The 19,429-nt window shown below is 42.4% G+C and overlaps 1 protein-coding gene across 1 annotated transcript in view; it reads left to right on the top strand.

The window, feature by feature from the left end:
- Nucleotides 1–2,155, top strand: part of LOC108800178 (disks large homolog 3-like) — a 33,441-nt gene extending 31,286 nt beyond the window's left edge. Inside the window, exons 4-6 of the mRNA XM_018572133.1 lie at nucleotides 451–575; nucleotides 705–948; nucleotides 1,976–2,155. Coding sequence (XP_018427635.1) covers nucleotides 451–575; nucleotides 705–948; nucleotides 1,976–2,155 — 549 coding nt within the window. The remainder of the gene's footprint in view (nucleotides 1–450; nucleotides 576–704; nucleotides 949–1,975) is intronic.
- Nucleotides 2,156–19,429: the final 17,274 nt, after the last annotated feature.

Raw genomic sequence — 19,429 nt, 5'->3', positions numbered from 1 at the left:
GGGGGGGGGGGGGGCGGAGGAGTTGCTTCCTCCTGCCTGCAGCAGACTGATCACTGGGAGAGGGGAGACTGGGGAAATGCTTCCTCCTGACTGCAGCAGACTGATCAATAGGGGAGGGGAGAATGAGGAAATGCTTCCTCCTGCCTGCAGCGGACTGATCACTGTGGGAGGGGAGACTGAGGAAATGCTTGCTCCTGCCTGCAGCACTCTGATCGCTGGGGGAGGGGAGACTGAGGAGATGCTTCCTCCTGCCTGCAGCAGACTGATCAATAGGGGAGGGGAGAATGAGGAAATGCTTCCTCCTGCCTGCAGCGGACTGATCACTGTGGGAGGGGAGACTGAGGAAATGCTTGCTCCTGCCTGCAGCATTGTGAATTGACATGGGACCAGGCAGGGCTGTATCATCCATGTGTGCCTGGGGCAGTACATTCACTTCCATATACTTTGCAGGGAAATTCCGGCCTGGGATTCAGCATTGCTGGAGGAATTGATAATCCGCATGTCCCTGATGATCCTGGAATATTCATCACGAAGATCATCCCTGGAGGGGCGGCGGCCATGGATGGAAGATTAATGTGAGATCATTGTAATGGTGTTTCTAAATAACAAAGCGCAGTGTGCTTGTAACCAGTATGCACCAGTAGCCGCCAGCGTATAACTACCAGTAACAGGTGTATAACCAGTAGGCTCTCCTTTGTATGCAGGGTGACGGACTGCGTGCTGCGGGTCAATGATGTGGATGTCACGGAAGTCGTCCATAGTAAAGCAGTGGAGGCTCTGAAGGAGGCCGGCCCAGTAGTGAGGCTCCTAGTCCGGCGCAGACAAAGTCCTCCAGAGACCATCCTGGAGGTTAATCTACTAAAAGGTCCTAAAGGTCAGTATGGGGAACGCTGTGAATGGGACGAGCAAACAGGTGTCTGTTCCTTGGACTGGCCGTCCGGAACGCTGGTATTCAGTGAGCTTGGATTTAGATTTGAATGTTCAATGTTTGAATGGAGGTCTAGGAGGACTGTTCAATGTTTGAATGGAGGTCTAGGAGGACTGTTCAATGTTTGAATGGAGGTCTAGGAGGACTGGACACACATTGTACAATAAGATTGCATACTCTGCTGATTTCACAAAGAATTGTAGAGAAATATGAGGCACTGTGTGTAGTACAGAGGTATGATGCACTGTGTGTAGTACAGAGGTATGGGGCACTGTGTGTAGTACAGAGGTATGATGCACTGTGTGTAGTACAGAGGTATGGGGCACTGTGTGTAGTACAGAGGTATGTGGCACTGTGTGTAATACAGAGGTATGGGGCACTGTGTGTAGTACAGAGGTATGGGGCACTGTGTTTGGCTACCTCCTGGTACACCTGCATGCAATTTATCGACTGCAATAATATGCTCACACTTGGAGCCCATTCCGTGTGCGCCTTACAGTAAAGCTGGTGACAAATTGATGAGTGCGTTTGTCATCTGTTTTGGTGCAGTGATGCATGGGGGGTCTCAGCTGCCATTGGGATGTGCGGGATCCCTTGTACGTCTCTGTGCCTTTAAGGGGGTTGGGCTTCCTCCTGACAAACCTGCCACTCCCAATACATAAAGAAAGCATTTTTTAATCCAAATATCATTTTCACTGTACAAATTCGCCTTCTTCTTTTCTTTTTTACAACAATAATAACAAACATAGTGAGCTCTTTCCACTGTCTTTACCATTTAACATGATCCCAAGGTAGACCGAGCTCCCAATTTCATGCCAGCATCCAGCAGCCCCGCTTCTAATTCTAAATCGCGGGAGTAAAAGCTCCGCCCACCTGTCACTTTTTAAAACCGGCGGACTCCCGCCAGTGCCTCATCATTCCTTTCGAGCTTGAGAAAGAGGTGAATACCTCGAAACGCGTCGCTCTTCTCTACCCAATGCACCTCCATCCACCCAGAGTATCCCCACCTCCTCACTGATCTGACTACCTGGCGCACACTGCCCACAGCTGACCTGGCTAAAACCCAGCACCGACATCCACAACTGTGGTCACAGCAGCCTGTGCTGCACTCGATATTGGTCTGTCCCTCCTGGTTCTCCTCCACACCGCCCGGAGTCCACATCCTCCCAGCGGCATCACGGACAGAGCCAACTCTCTCCGCTCACATCATTCCCTTCCGATGGATGAACCTCCCAAGTCAATATACTAATCAGATCCAGACAGACACAACGATTTTGTAGACTAAAGCAAAACTGCTCTAACATCACAGACTTTACAACCCAGAGCAAATTGCTTGCCAACAAATTTAAGGAAAAAGCTTATCCAAACACACTGATACAAGACGCGCATTCCACGTACTTACAGCCCCCTGTACCCACGCCAGATGAACGCCCTGTTCCTGCAGCGGAAACAAGATTTATTACCACATTTAATAGCAGCCACAATAAGATTCAACGTATCATTCGCAAAAATTGGCATATTCTAAAGCAGGACCCTAAACTAGGTCCATACATCGCACCCAAACCAGCAGTCACCTTTAGAAAGGCCCCCAATCTCAGAAACAAAATAGCACCAAGTAAGCTAACATCCGCCAATATCAGAGACATACAACATCAAAAATTCGACAACAGAGTGGGTATCCACCAATGTAAAAAATCCCGTTGTCTCACTTGTCAGTTCATCACCCATGGACAATCCACATTCACCGATCATCTCAACAATAGCTACCCTATCAAACAGTTCATCACATGTTCGCACGACCATGTCGTTTATGGCCTGAAGTGCCCATGCGGCTTATTATACATCGGACGCACCATTTGTACCCTAAGAAAGAGGATATGCGAACACAGGCGGTTCATCGCTGACGGCGACCGCGACCACAGTGTCCCTACACATTTTGCTGCCAAACATGGGAAACGCATTCAGGATTTACATGTATTCGCCATGAACACATTCCCATCTGTTTTTCTCGGCTGAGCGTTTCCAGAGGTTGTGTAGACAAGTGACTTTCTGGATCTACAGACTCAACACCCTTGCCCCAACAGGACTTAATGAAGAATTGGAAATTTTGACCATTACATGAAACCTTCCAATCCTATGCCCCAAATGACCAGTCTTGTAAAGTGATTTTTTAAAGAAAATATGCCCCCCTAGAATAGGAATGTACCAAACAAACGTTTTTTAACACATTTTTTATTCATATTTTACTCATCCTTTATTTGTACAACAAAATAAATTTTCTTAAGGGACCGTAATATACAGGGGTACGGGTACTCCTAGAATGAGATCCTAATAGGTTGGACTTGATGGACTAATGTCTTTATTCAACCTCAAATACTATGTAACTATGTAACTATGTAACCTCCCCAGTCAATATACTAATCAGATCCAGACAGACACAATGAGGGTCCCGATCCTCTTCACAGGCTGCCCATCTTCCGGTCCCTGGATCTACATGTAAGTGATATCGCATTGATTCTTCTCCAGTGATTTTTTACTATCACATCTGATCCCCTGTTTGTTATACACATTACAGTCCTACTAGCCAGTACTTTATTTTTATTTTCATTTTTTGTGTTTGCTGTTGCACCCTCTGTGTTCCTTTGTCAGCGCCGCAGCGTCAATCACAGGTACTGAGACATGTTCCCGGTCCGCCGCTGCAGAGATCGGGAAATGTCTCCGTGGCCTGTGATTGGTGCTGCCAGCTTCCTGGCGGGCTCGGCACGTGCAGCTGCGAACACGCCCGAGCCCATCACTACTCCTGACAAACCCGCACCCAATTTGATATTTTGCCCCCATGTGCTCCAAGATGGAGACTCTCATAGTTTGGAGTTAGGACCGCACTATGTAGAGGGGCCTTGGCGCGGCTGTGCGGCTTTCACGTTTTCTGCAGAAGACGTGTATCCAAACCTCTGTTTTTAACCTTAGTGTGAGACAAGTTTTTTTACATGCTAGCTTGTGAGTGTGCCAGGAAAACCTTTTGCTATTTTACTGTTTAAAGCCCATTCCGTGTGCACCTTACTGTAAAGCTGGTGACGAATTGATGAATTGATGCCAGGAAAACTTTTTGCTATTTTAATGTTCAAAACAGAGACACAGAAATCTTAGCTCTTTGCCTAGTACTTTCTTTTTTACCAGAATCTTGGCAGCCTGCCAGCCTTCTAATGCTGTTCACCATAGATACGCCCCTGGGGAAAAGGAGCATTGGAGTTGAGGCACACTGCTCTAAACAGGGGGGAACTGACTATTTGGGCACTCGGACACTGCCCCAGGGCCCGCAGCTAGAAGGGGGCTGTGGCTTCCCACCCAGCACTGGTGGAACTAACAGGGTTGCAGCGACTGGGCCCTGGTGTTCCGCCACTTGCCATTTCCTGTCATGCAGAGAGAAACAGGGAGCAAATCATTACAGTGGTCAATAGAATGGAGTTTTTTAGCAGAGGGGTGGGAGATCAGATGTGACGTGATGGGTCACATGGAAGAGTGGAGCTACTTTGTCAAGCTGTAGTCTAGAATCACAAAAGGATGTTTTAGTGCTCTGCATGTGCATGATTGGTACAGTAGCACACAGGAGAAGATGTGTGTTACAAAAATGGGGTTCAGAAGGAGATATGAGGTGGTATGCATGATAGAAAATAGGGCACAGTTGAGCGCATTGGATGTCTTATGCAGTGCAAGGGATTCCTTATTGGGGTGCAGGAGAGTGCATGGGGTGCAAGAGAGCATAGGGTGCACAAAGGTTTAGGAGAGAATAAGGGTTTCACTGGACGGTATAGGAGCGTACATGGGGAACTTATGGGGTGCACTCTGGGTTAAAAGAAAGCACATGGGGAACTGATTGGGCGCACCGTGGGTTATAGGAGAGCACATAGGAAACTTATTGTGTGCTCTGTGGGTTTGGAGAGAGTGCATAGGTAACTGATGAAGTGTACTATGGGTTATAGGTGAGTACATGGGGTGTGCTGTGGAGCAGGTGGTGGACTGACCATTGAGGCATTGTTCAAGGGCCCGTAAACAGAAAGGGGCCCGTGGTCTCCCCCAGCATTGGTGGAACTACCAGGGGAGAGTGCATACGTAACCTATGAAGTGTGCTATGCATTATAGGGGAGTACATGAGGTGTGCTATGGAGGCGTTGGACTGACTATTCGGGCACTGCTCGAGGGCCTGTGGCTAGAAGGGGGCCCATGGCCTCCCCCAGCACTGGCGGAACTACCAGGGTTGCAGCAACTGGGCCCTGGCATGCCGCCACTTGCCTCTTCTCGCCATCCAGGCTGCAACCCCTGCAGAGAAAGCCCACCCAGGTGATGAGACATGGCCACTCAGGTAGAAACTTTGCTCATGCCGCTGCCCCTGCAGGGGCAGGCACCAAAGGGCAACAAAGGGCTGTGAGTTTATGGATGCTCCCCTGCCCAAGGTGAACCTCTGGATCAAGACCACTGGTGTGCATGGACTTCAGGTGAGTGAAGCACCCCTCTTATTAGAATGGTTGGGGTAGATAGGTGGCCTGCAGCACCATAAGAAGCCTTATCAGCTGCGTGAGCAGGGGATTAGCTGGTTAGCTGGAATGGAGGAATGCTTCTACCTGCAGACTTTATGGACGTGCCTCATGCATGGCTGCCGACACTTTCAGGGTTGGATACTTGAGCACCCAAACCCTGTCAGTTTTCAGGTGAGCTGACCCCATCAACGCTGGTGAACAGCATTAACGCTGGCTTTTCCTACATCACCAAACCTCTGTGCCTGCACTGGGTAGGCGTGATGATCGTATGGTTTCTGTACACCAAGCTGTTATAGAAAGCTGAAGCTTGCAGGGATTAGGCTCTTGTGTACACGAACCTCAACATTCATCCTTTAGGGTTATTACCAGTATTGATTTTATCTTTATATAATGTTCCAGGTGCCCTGGGTTGTGTAGAAGTATTGTAATAGAACAGTACTGCATTACTGCATTATGTACTGCTGAGCTCTGCGTTCTCTACTACAGTGCTCTGCATTCTTTTTCTTACCAGTTATGTGAGAACACCAAGGGACATTCCATAGCCAGAGCAGATACAGTATCCTTTATTTGAGCCCCCTAAACAAAACAAGCACTTAACCCTTGGAGCATTAGGGTAGCCCCACTGTAAGGGTAAGTTTTTTTTAAATTCCCAGAGTTCTTCTTTTAATTCAAGTACAGAAGTGTGATTTATTTTACAGTGAATGAGAAAGTAAATATTTGTAAATGTACCCAAAACTAAAACAAAATGTGTAGTAACAGAGGAGAAGAGATCCTCTGTTAGGTTGGTAGCCCCCTTGGATAGTTGTTTTTCCTCTAAAGGAGGGGTGGGGAACCTCCAGCCCTCCAGCTGAGATGGAACTACTAATCCCATGATGCATCTGTCTCTGGGAGTCATGCCTGTGAGAGGGCCAGAGGTTCCCCAACCCTGCTCTAAGGTGTCAATTTTGTCACAGAAAGTGAGAGGAAAGTGCAGAGCCGTAAATAATACCTTTTACATACTGTATTACATATTCACTGAACTTTTCACAGTTATAAAGGTTACATATAACAGCTGTATACACAACCCTGGTTTCATCTGTGAAGAGGCAAGTCCAGCAATACTGGTTTACTGATGCAGAAAAACCACCTGGAACAGGGTGGATATGTCCTCAGGAGATGATTTTAATCTATGTCAGTTTCTAGGAGGATTAATATATGTTTCTGTTTTATATTTTACAAAACTATAATTCAGCCTGTTGTACAGAAATCAAGCAAAGTAAGACAATTTGGTAATATACAAATATTTATCATAATTTTTCATGTTAATAAATAGGTTTAAAGGAAGCCTTTCTTGAGAAAAACATAGAGAGGGGGATTTATCAACACTGGAGCAGTCAAAAGTTGGAGCAGCTGTGCATGGCAACCAACTAGCTTTTCTGTTTCATTTTCAAATCTTAACTGAACAAACCAAAGAAAGAAGCTGATAGGTTGCTGTGCACAGTTGCTCCAGATTTTGTCTGCTGCAGTTTTGATAAATTCCCCTCATAGGCTTTTATTGCTGACATCTCTTTGAGGCCTCTAACCCAGAATATGAATAATGTGAATAAGGTGTCTAAAACAAGATAAGGACTTCTGAAACTTTTCTAGATTTGAGATCGGCATACTTGTGAGTAAGCAGCCTGGCACTGAAAAGAAGAGGCGACAGTTTATTATTTCCAGCAGCCCATATGTATAAAAGCCACTGCTTTGCTGCTTCTTAGCTGCTCAAGGTATTCAACACTTTCAGGTGTTGGACTACCCGGTCCCCCTGCAACACATTGGGGGAATTTGTCAAAACTGGAGCAAACAGAATCTGTAGAAGTTGCCCATGGCAACCAATCAGCATCTCTCTTCAATTTGCTCAGGTAAGATTTGAAAATGAGAGAGAGGAGCTGATTAGCTGCAGTGCAAATCTGCTCCACATTTTCTCTGCTCCAGTTTTGATAAATTCCCCCCATTGTATTTCCTATTCGCCGGCTTGTATGCCACTATAGAGCATGCAAGCCAGTGGGATGAACCACAGTATGTGACGGGGAGGGGAGGGGAGACACACTCAGAAGTGTTGAATACCCACAGCGGCAATTCAAGACACAGGCTGACGGAAAGGGAAGTATATTGCTTCTTTTTTACAGGTTAGGCATTATTTACAAGTGATCCTGTGGTAACTGGGTATCTTCAACTGGAAAGTAGGACAATGTTTAGTAAATAGAAGCTACTAAAATGACTGGATACTGCTAATTAAAATGTTTATCTCCAGACTGAACAATCAGATTGTAATATGTGTGGACAGCTTTTACCACTTGAGTACCAGCCTGTAGGACCCCATCATTGCCGGGCCATTTTTTTACTTTTCAGTGCTGTGATAGTCTGAATGACAATCACTCTGTCATGCAACACTGTACCCAAAAGGATTTTAAATCATGTTTCTGTGGCAGAGAGAGATTTTGGTGGTATTTAATAACCACTGTTTTTGGGGTGGGTTTTGCTATACAAAGAAAAAAGGCCATATATTAAAAAAAAAAAAACATTTCCCTTACTTTCTGTTCTAAAACATATCAAATAAAAATGCCAGGACACTACCAAAAACATTCAAATTACTCCTACATCCCAAGTTAATTAATTTTTTTGGAAATGAGGAAACTGGTGTTGGGGTGGTTAAAACATGGAGCTTTGTAATGGTGCACTAGATACAGCGCATAATAGTTTGTACACAGAGGGAGGAGGAGGTGGAGGGGTTAATGTACAGGTCCGATACAGTAGCAGGATGGAGATAAGAGGGTTAATGTGTAGATGTGCAGGGAGGTGAAGGGGTTAATATACAGGTCATATAGAGAGACATGCTGGAGATCAAATGTGTGTAGGACAGGAGGGGTAGCTGTTAAAGGGTGTCTCAGTCAGTGAAAATGAGTATGGATCAACAATGTAAACATTTGTGATCACTGTGATTGGACATCACTGCAATCATATTTTTTTATTAATGACATCGGGGACGTAGTACACAGCGATATCTCAGTGTTTGCTGACGATACCAAAATTGGGAGGGTAATAGAAACATTGCAGGAGGACCTGGATAAAATAGGGGAGTGGGCAACTATGTGGCAGATGAGGTTTAATGTCGATAAATGCAAAGTTATGCACTTTGGGAGGAATAATAGGCAAATGGGTTATACAATTATGGGTATGCCGCTAGGGAAGTCGGAAATGGAGAAAGATTTGGGGGTCATTGTAGACCACAAACTGAATAATAAATTACAGTGCCAGGTTGCTGTAAGCAAAGCTAGTAGAATCTTGTCCTGCATCAAGAAGGGAATATTTTGCAGGGATAGGTCTATAATTATGCCACTTTACACATCAATGGTTCGGCCCCACCTGGAGTATGCTGTGCAGTTTTGGGCACCGGTCCACAGAAATAATGTCCTTGAACTGGAGAAAGTCCAGCGGGGGGTGACCAAACTCATAAAGGGGATGGAGGACCAGAGCTATGAGACACGGCTACTAACTTTAAACATGTTTACGTTGGAAGTAAGGAGATTGAGGGGGGACATGATTTTCATGTACAAAATGTTCCATAGTCATAGCAACATTAGCAACAAACTCTTTGAGATTAATTCCGTAACAAAGACTAGAGGACACCACCTAAAACTGGTAGAAAAAAAATTCGAACACAAGGGGCGAAGGGGGTTCTTCTCAGTTTGCGCGGTTAGGGTCTGGAACTCACAGCCTCAAGTGGTAATTTCCACAATTAATCTGGAATCATTCAAGAGGCTTTTGGACGACTTCCTGAGAGACCGAAATGTACAAGGGTACAGGTACTCTTAAGAATGAGAACACTCATGGACCTATACATACACACACACACACACACACAACAGGTTGGACTTGATGGACTTATGTCTTTATTCAACCTCAAATACTATGTAACTATGTAACTATGTATATAGTACAGAGCCAATCAGATTGGCTCTGCACACTGTGTATATGAACTAAGCCATTTAATGACACCTAAGTTCACAGCCATTGATGAGAAAAATGGCTTTGTGATTTCCCCCGATGCATTTATAAACAGAGCGGGGGAAATAACAGTCTACCACCCCTTATTACCAGTAGTGTAGTAGTTAGGTAAATATTACATTTACTGCACACATTCTATTAATACTTGCCATATTAAACTGGGGACCTCAATAATTTCCAGGTGTTTCCTATTGAGACCTGTGCTGCTCCTTTGCCCTAAATGTTCATGTTCACCACACATTCATTAAAGGCCTGAAACCTTTCCTCGCTTTTGCCCACAGCATTGTTCATTGGCCTGCAGTTTTCTATTTGCTTAAACATGCTCATTCATGACAAGTGGATGAGGAACAGGGGCCAAATCCAGGAGTTAAGATAAATACTCCTCAATGAGTTGAGGTATAGTCACAACGTCAAACTACATTAAAACCCAATCCAGCCAAAATAGTTTTTTTTACAAGATTTGAACTGTAACTCATAATTACCTTTTCAGTAATATAGTGCCAGAAGCAAACAGTATGCAGCAAACAGTAAATCTAGGAAAATACAACATTGGTTGCCATGGATTAGGGTATTCCAGTGCTCTCTACTAGGGATGAGCACATCTGCCTGGGTTCAGTCTGCAAACAGTCTTGCGAAGGTTGCTTTAAGTTTGAATTTCACAAACTTTGCGGCAAAATTAAACTGAAGTCAATGGGGGTCATCCCTATTCTCTACCCTATATTATTAACCAATTACTACCAAGAGACTATGTAGCTATAGTAATGTTTCCCAGCAAATCATACCTTGTAAAAGAAGAATTAATATATTTGACTCGCCTGCCCACCCGTGCCATCATGCGCCACTTTTTATTTTTATGAAGAATGGTCCCCCAAGTACACTGGGAAACAAACACTTCAGTGAGGGTCCATCTCCTGTATCCCCTGCAATTCTCACCACTAGACATGAGCAATTTATTTAGTTTCTAATTGAAATTTGTACAAATTTTCTGAAATTCGTACTTTCAGATGCATCCCAATTTCCAAATGACAGAAATAACGAATCCGAACGTATCCAAATGTTTGTTGACATTCTGGACTTGTTTCCTGAATGAAATCAAAGTAACACAATATTGTTACAAAATGTAAATAATGAAAGAAGCTGAGAGATCTGTGTTATTCTGTAACAGCTTCTGCTTCACTTCGATCCTGAATGAAAGAATCTGACAGCTGTCACAGAATACACAAAAGTGTTTAACTGTTCACAGAAATAATAATAAAAGGCCCCGATGTAAAAAACAAAAACAGTGTTCAATTCGTTTCCAAGGCAATTAATACCAGACCTTGTAGGTCTAGTATGGATTTTAAGATAAACCCCAATGCCAAAAAAAGAAAAAAAACGACGGGGTCCCCCTAAATCCCATACCAGGCCCTTAATTCGGGCAGCAGCCTGGCAAGGCAGGAAAGGGGGGGATGAGAATAGGGGCAAACGGAAGAGAGTGAACTGATGGAGGTTCGGTTCAGCCGATCCAGATGTTGGATCGGCTGAGTTGAACAACTTCTTCAGTTTGGCTGACCGAAGCCAGCCAAATTCAGCTGATGTGCAGCTGACTTTAGCCAATGTACCGCTGAAATCAGCCGTACGGGGCCGAAGTGAATAGCCGAACGGCGTTTGGCTCAGTTCACTGGCTCGGTTATTCACTCAGCTGCCGAATAATCCCCTTTATGTCACTTTTCTGTGACAAATTTTTGTTCATAATTATCATATAACTCATCTGAAATTAACGAAAATTCTGATTCATCCGAATGCCGAAACGAATTGACTTTCAGACCCGAATACTGAAAAATGAAATAGCAAAGCATCTGATACTAAATAAAACAAAACAATGTTTTTGCCGGCTTGCATGTCTACTCACCAGTTCCTCTTGCTGGCCTCCAAATCACTTTAGGGGACAGTAGTGAAGTGAAGGTCAGCAGGGGGACCCAGAAGATTGACACTCCCAAAAATGTTGGTTTCCCAGAGAATTAAAGGGGTTTATGCCAAAGCAGCATTGGAAAGAAACATAAGTATACACTTTATTCTTTTACAGGGCATGCTTTGCTGGAAATGGTTTCTACAGCAACAGGATCACGTAACTCCTTCATGACGGAGCTTGTTTTTAGTTTCTGCTTGTAAATAACTGACACACGTTTGACATTTTTGCTGTGGGATTCTTCCACATACTTTAACATACATACTTTCTTACAAAGTGCACCCACACATATTATATTTAGTTTTTTAGAGAACAGATAGTGCTATATCTTTATATCAACAAAAAAACCCACCCACCTTCTATCTCCGAGCTTGAGAAAGAGGATCTCCTCGAAACGTGTTGCTCATTGTACACGGCCCAGTGCACTCCCCTTCCTAACCGACTGTCACTCCATCACATCTAGAACAACCACCAAACGAAGACCAGAGGCAGCTCCCACATCAGCCCTTCGGCACACATAGCATCCAATCTGTTCTCTGCCTTAGCCCTTGACCCCTGAGTTCACTACTATAACCGATGACACCATTCCTAGCCGCCATGAATAACCCCTAAAAAAAAAAAAAAGTCCTATTTCACCCCTACTCCGCCACTTGGAGACCACTGGAAATCGAACCATTTCATCCAACACTCCCTGCAGCGCCAGAATCGCCATCGCGCCTGGATCTCTGACACCACAAATAAGTTCTTCACCTTTTTAAAAAAACACTTTTTACATAAATCCAAATCACACCATTTATAATTCCGGATTTGCGCTCTTAGTGCCTCATTACTATATCTTTATATCACATACGTGTACCTAATGCCTGACTTAGGACAAATACCTTATAAAAAAAGGAAAAAACTTAAAGAAAACACTTTTTCCACAGTTTTGAATTGTAGCATTTTTTTAGAAAAATAGAACAGCTAAAAAAAATGCATTAAATACATTCATTTATTTGTCCTTTATTTGGAAAAACCTCACATTCCTAGGATTTTTGAATTTTTTCTGTACTTAAAACTAAAACCTAACATTTTAATCTATTTTCTCTCAAATCTAAAAGTGGTCACTTGGCAAACAATGTCACTGTCACTTAGTGACAGCGACATACTTTGAACATCACTGTCATGAGGGGGTTAAATTAAAAAAATTAACCCCATAGGGTGAAAAACAAATTTGCAGCTCAGCTGCAGATTTTCATTGTAATGGGTTAATTTTTTTTATTAATGATAGTATTAAAAAAATTAAATATATAATTTTTATTTGTTACATTTATTTCTTTTACACTTTTCACTATTTTTTAAAACATTTTTAAAATTTTTATTGTATTTATTTAATTATATCAATCAGTCATTGTGAATTAATCTCATTATTACTGCTTGATAATTGAATTAATTATTTTTTGGTTATTATTAGGCTGCTTCAAACTTCAACACAGCCAATAATAACCTTAGTGACACTGATCCTGCAGCATAGGATCAGATGTCACTAAAGGTTTTCTGATCATTTAAACAAAATGTTTTTATTGCTGACAGTTTAGAAAAAAACAGCCAGTATACATCGGGATTTCCCCATGTATACCAGCTGTCAGTGAGAGCAATAAATGCTGCTCTGCTCTCACTGTCAGACACCCGATTCCTGAAAAGGATCAGGTGTCTGAAAAAGCTTAATTCTTTCATTAATGGATGCCTCAATACTGAGGCATCCATTAATGAATGGTAAACTCTGATTCTCAGCGTTTACCAGCCTTACAGAACCCCAAATAACTCATCCCGTACAGTGTACGGGATTAGTCATTTGGGCACTTTGTGGCGGGACGTACAGTGTACGTCTCCAGTCAGAAGGTGTTAAAGGACATACAACTATATGAAAAATCCTAGAGGACTTTCCTAAAAGCAAATCTAAAACCTATTTTTTTTGTTTGAATAGTGTAGGTAATACTTACAGACTCTGACAGGTTTGTTTTTTACCAGTCTGTGTCCCATTAAGGAAATCTGACTTCCTTCCAGGGGCCAAAGTTCTAATCTCCAAAGAAAAAGTCAATGTCATAGACTCCTGATTTAGTAATCAGACACATACTGTAATTTGGTAACTTTGTAACACTTTGTTAGGCAGATATTCTATTCCATTTGCATGATCGGCACAAGTGGCCCACACTCTGCATTTCACTTCAGCCTGCAACATCACTTTCATGTAATAATAAAACCACTGTTCTATGTGAATGAATAATAACCTACTGTGCCGAAAAAAAAATTGAAAAACACTATTCCCAATATCGTGAATCAAGTGACACTGCGCTAAAATAAATAAAAATAAAAAACTCCTTTGTGTTTGTTTTTCATTCATCCATTAAATGTTAGCATGTGTTCATCCCTCCTTCTAGATCCAAAGTCACTAATGTAACATAGTTATACAAATGTGAAAACAAAGCCTTCCCATTCAGTTAAATAGTATCAATGTATGTATATATATATTAGAGGTGTACCGAAATGGAAATTTCAAAACCGAAACCGAAAATGTTTTTTATTTTAATATTTTCAAAGTTTTTAAATATTTTATTTATATTTATTTTTTATAAACTTTTTAATTTTTTTCTATTTATTTTGATGTATTTATTCTTTTTTTAATAAATATTTTTATTTTATACTTTACTTTTAGGGCTTTGGGGAAATGAAATATTGGGGATAAACAGACCCCTGATATTTCCCTTTTAAAATAGAAAAAGAGATTGAGGACACAAAGTCTGCTATCTCTTTTTCTGTGTCCCCTGTTATCAATGAACAGGAATCCTCTATACTGAGTGTTCCTGTTCATTCATAACATGAGAACAGAGTATATTTACTATAACCACAATGATAAATGAACAGGAGGTGATGTAGATCACTCCCATTTATAATTGAGGATATAGTAAACATACCATGTGAGAATAGCTCAGTCTCCTGTGACAGCCCTTGCTGTCTCCGCCCACATACCACTCTCCTGTTCTGTGACAGGAGGCTTAGCGGTGTGGGAGGAGAGACGCTGGCCGCTCACATATAAACCTGCACGAGTAGTGGTCAGGAAATGACAAAAAATGTCACTTTTAACTGTTTTTGAAGGACCAGGAATCATAGTGAAGAGGGCCACTTTTGGGTCTACTAACACTGAGTTACCTGTCACTCTGGTGTACATTGAAAATAAAATATGTGTCATATTTCCTGGGGCACCATGGCACCACCAACATTCCTCAGATATATAAGAATGAAACATATGTAGCACTACTGGGCAGTGGTACCAGCATATTAAACTTATGAAATTCTGTTCATGCGATCTACTAGCTGTAGACAATTTGTGTGTAAGATTAAAAGACCTTTCCCATTCTTTTGGGGTAATTGCCATCTTTATTTCCCATTCCCAGGTGATGGTGTATGGAGGGAGACTCGAGTTTTTCAAGGTTGATAAAATAGAATAAATCCGGGATGTAGCATGTGTCGGTGGACGCTCTAACAAGAGTAGAGATTGAAAGGCCGTGGGATCATCCTGAGGCTGGGGTATAGATGCTGCAAAAGATTGAAATTGCTGCTCTTCCAACCAATTACTCATTGTCTCTAAGTACGGGGCCTTATCTACTGAAAAACCGGGAGTAGAAGGAGCTGAACATAACTGTACCAAGTGTTTATGCACCGACTTTTTCCATAGACTGAATTTCATTTTGGGGGAAAGTCCGGGTTGTCAAACAATGGAGTCATGGGACCATTATAAGATGATAAATGAATCGAATTAAGACAGCGGTCCAAAACTTGTAAAGTTTGTAAAGTGAGGGCTGGAAGGGAGGGGAATGCTCTTCTTTGAGGAGGACAAATCCAAGGTAGACCACATAGATCTGTTTTTGCTAGAAGGCTCTCTATGCGTTCGATGATAGAAATATCTCTAAATAACGTAGTAAAGAAGAACAAATCGTAAATGAAAAAATATCCCTTAGTCTTTGCATATCACTAATATCTAAAGATACATTCAAAACTATTTACAAAGCCTACTTGGTCCAGGCGGATCAATTAAGAAAGAAGGGGTTGCATCGTATTAGCAATGAGTTTAGAAAAAATGTAAAGTCTGTGTTGATCAACTAAATCAGTTGCTATTTGTGCAAAGAGGGTGCTTCTTATCAGGTTTTGAAATAAGAAATATGTGCTTCCAAAGCTTGTGGTGGAAAAAAAAGTTTACACTAGAAACAGAGTTAAACACTTTCACTAGGAAGGGCAACAAAAGATCTTGAAATAGTTTATAAAACCTGGCCATATAATCATCTGGGCCCCGTCTCTTCCCAGTGGAGGTAGATTTAATAACTAATTGCAGTTCCTCTAAATAAAAGGTGGAAGAGGGGGTCTCACGTATATATAAGACGCTATATGAGTCTCCAAAGTCGATGGTGAAAGCGTTGAGATTGGAAGATTGTAAAGCTCTTGATAAAACAAACAAAAAACAGATTGAATGTCTGCAAGTGCATGCACTATAGTGTCAGAAGAAGTCTTTACGTGTGAAATAAATGTTGACGAGATTCTTGGATGCAAAGTTCTAGCTAATGGGCGCCCACATTTATTTGCAAGTTCGTATCATTGAAGGGCCAGTTAATCATTGAGCCTTTGGTATGAAGTATCAAACCATTTTTTTAAAGCCTGGTTCTAGCAGCTGAAAACTCCAAGAGTGTTTAAGTATCTGGGGACTTCTTATGAATGGTCTCTATCCGATGAAATTCATTTAACCCCTTCATGACTGAGGCCTTTTTTTCATTTTTTGCACCCATGTTATATTCCACATTTTAGGTCTGAAAATGACTTAAAACCCAAACATTATATATTTTCTGAAAGCCAAAACCCTATAGAATAAAATGGTGGCAGTTGCAATTTTGTATGTTGCATGATATTAGCGCAACTTCTTATCAAATACCAACATTTAGTGCAAAATGTACTTAAATGCCCCAAAACACAATAAAATACAATTTTTTTAACCAAATATAAAAGATGAGGTAACAACGCGTAAATAGATACCCAACATGCCTAGGTTAAAAATTGTGTGCGTCCATGAAACAGCGACAAACTTCAGTACCCCAAAAAGTCCGTAGACGACGCTTTAAAAGCCCCCACAGGTCATTGTTTTAGATATACCCAAAAATACTGGCCCTAGAATTATTGCTCTCATTCCAGCATGTGCGACGATACCCAACATGTGTAGCGCGTTCGTCGTTTTCATACGTAGGCGCACCCAAAGCGTGTTTACATTATTTAATTTTAATTTTAAAAACTATTTTTTTTTTTACTTTACTTTGATTGCTATCACATAGCAGATGGTGATAGCAGATGGTGGTGACAGGTACTCTTTAAGGTGATGCTTAGCCCTGGAAGCACGGCGGGGGGGTCGGGGGGGGGCCCCTTCACCGGGCCATAGAAGCAATCTGGCGACAGGTGATTTGTCAGAATCGCTCCTATTGTAAAGCCGACTGTCGGCTTTACAAGTTTAAACAGAGTCTGTTTAAACAGCCCCGATGCTAGCAATGTACACTGTATGTCGTCAGTCGTGAAGGGGTTAAAGCATCCATAAGACTTCAAGACTGTTCTCTTTTGAGCCTAGTGCCATTCTAGATAAATACTCCTCATAATACTGCTTTAAGGACCTCACTAATAAGGTAGCGGGCTAGTGTCTGACTCATGATCCCCAAAAACCCCCCACAGCCGAGACACAAACAGGGTAGCCTTACTGACAACACTAGAAAACACAAAGAGAGGGGCGCCTTTCCTAGTGCAGATTAGTTTATTCAACGATCATAAAAGAAAACAAGCTAGCAGGTACTCACAATGGTAGAATGACAACAAGTTGTGAAGCAATGTAAAACGGAGCACTGGAGGGATCCGTATAATGAGTCCTGTGTGCAGATCAATAAGGTGTCGACGCATTTCCGGGGCACGCCCCCTTCATCAGAACGTTCTAAACTTGTAGATGTCTCAGTCACCCTGACTGTTTTGGGGCTGCATCCTGCACCTATGCTCAGTATGTTTCCCTTATGAGGGATAAGGGATGACTGCTTCTGGCGCTTCTGGACACCAATTTTTTTGTTTACTGACAACACTAGTGATGGGCCCGGACAGGCCCAACTTCGGTTCAAATTAGAACTTTAGAACATCCAAAAAGTTTGAAATCGAACTCAAACTCAATGCAAGTCTACGGGGGTAGAACTTTCAAAATCAAATGTCCCCATTTTGAAGCCTTATATGCAATGTATTGGCCATAAAAAGTGTATGGGGATCAAGGTACTGCCCTGGGGGACATGAATCAATGAAAAATAAACTTTTAAAAAATACAGTTTTTAAAGGAGCAGTAATTTTAACATCACTTAAAGGTAACAAAGTAACAATAAAAATTGAAACAAATTCCTTTAAATATCGTGCCTGGGGGGTCCCCTTAAGCTGCCTGTAAAGTGATGCATGTATAGAACCTGCTGCAGCAAAACTGACATTTCTAAAGAAAAAAATGTCATTTTTTAAAGCGTGCATTTCCCCCTCCCATACAATACCAGACCCTTTAGGTCTGGTAGGAATGTTAGAAGGGACCCCATTTAAAAAAAAAAAAGCTTGGGGTTCCTCCCAAAAGTAATACCAGACCCTTAAGGGGTCTTGCTCAGCATGTTCGGCCGACCCAAAGCCAGCCGAAGCAAGCCGATGTACAGCTGATTTCAGCCGAAGTACGGCTGAATCCGCTGTACAAGCCTGAAATCAATAGCCGAACAGCGTTCGGCTCACTTCACTTCAGGCCGGTTATTCACTCGGCTGCCTACGGCAGCTTTGTGAATAACCCCCTATATATTTTCTGAAAGCCAGGACCCTATAGAATAAAATGGTGGCAGTTGCAAATTTTTATGTTGCACGATATTAGCGCAACTCCATATCAAACCCCAAAATTTAGTGAATAATGTACTTAAAGGCCCCAAAACACAATAAAATACCCATTTTTTAAATAAAATATAAAAGATGAGGTTAAATGAGTAAATAGATACCCAACATGGCCAGGTAAAAAATTGTGTGCGTCCGTGAAACGGCAACAAACTTCAGTACCCCAAAAAGTCCATAGACGACGCTTTAAAAGCCCCCACAGGTCATCAATTTAAAGATACCCAAAAATACTGGCCCTAGAATTATTGCTCTCACTCTGGCGTTCAAGGCGATACCCAACATGTGTTGGCGCGTTCGTCGTTTTCATACATAGGCGCACCTGACGCATGTTTAAGTGGCGATGCTCGTGCTCGCGGGGGACTTTAAAAATGTTTTTAATTATTTTTAGATTTATTTTATGTAATGCTAAACACTGTTTTTTGTTTTTTTTAAACTTTACTTTAATTTGCTATCACATAGGGGGGCTTACAAGCCCCGCATGTGATAGCAGATGGTGGTGACAGGTACTCTTTAACCTCCCTGGCGGTATGATTATGTCACGAATTTTGTACCAAAAGCGGTACAATTTTTTGCATGGAAAAATTTGTTGTTTATATTGTAGGCCTGTAATTCTTAGTAAATCTTAGGAATAACTCACCTAAATCTGTCCAAACAAGAGTCCAGTAGACATCCCAGGTATGATTCTAGCATTGAAAATTCACCCCGAGCCAGACTCGGGATTACCGCCAGGGAGGTTAAGGTGATGCTGGGGGTCCAAAAGACCCCCAGTGTCACCTTTACACTCCAAATAAGCTATTGATGTGCAGATCGCACTTCAATAGCTTATAGCTGGGCTTCATCTGCCCAGCACTGACAGCCATGGGACCCAAAGTGATGCACTCTGCATCGCTCCCGGTCCCATAGAATGGGGAGGGGATCGACGAATGGAGGTTCATCCATCTCCTCCCCAGCTCCCTGCCGGCACCAGAGAAGCTGGTCCTGGGCCCGTAGGAGGGGCAACGGAGCCCGGGAAGCACGACGGGGGTGTCGGGC

Source organism: Nanorana parkeri, unplaced genomic scaffold, assembly GCF_000935625.1.
Source record: "Nanorana parkeri isolate BGI_ZX_2015 unplaced genomic scaffold, ASM93562v1 scaffold1946, whole genome shotgun sequence".
Lineage (NCBI taxonomy): Eukaryota > Metazoa > Chordata > Amphibia > Anura > Dicroglossidae > Nanorana > Nanorana parkeri.
Note: the sequence above shows the minus strand (reverse complement) of the source record. Positions and strands in the feature narration are given on the sequence as shown.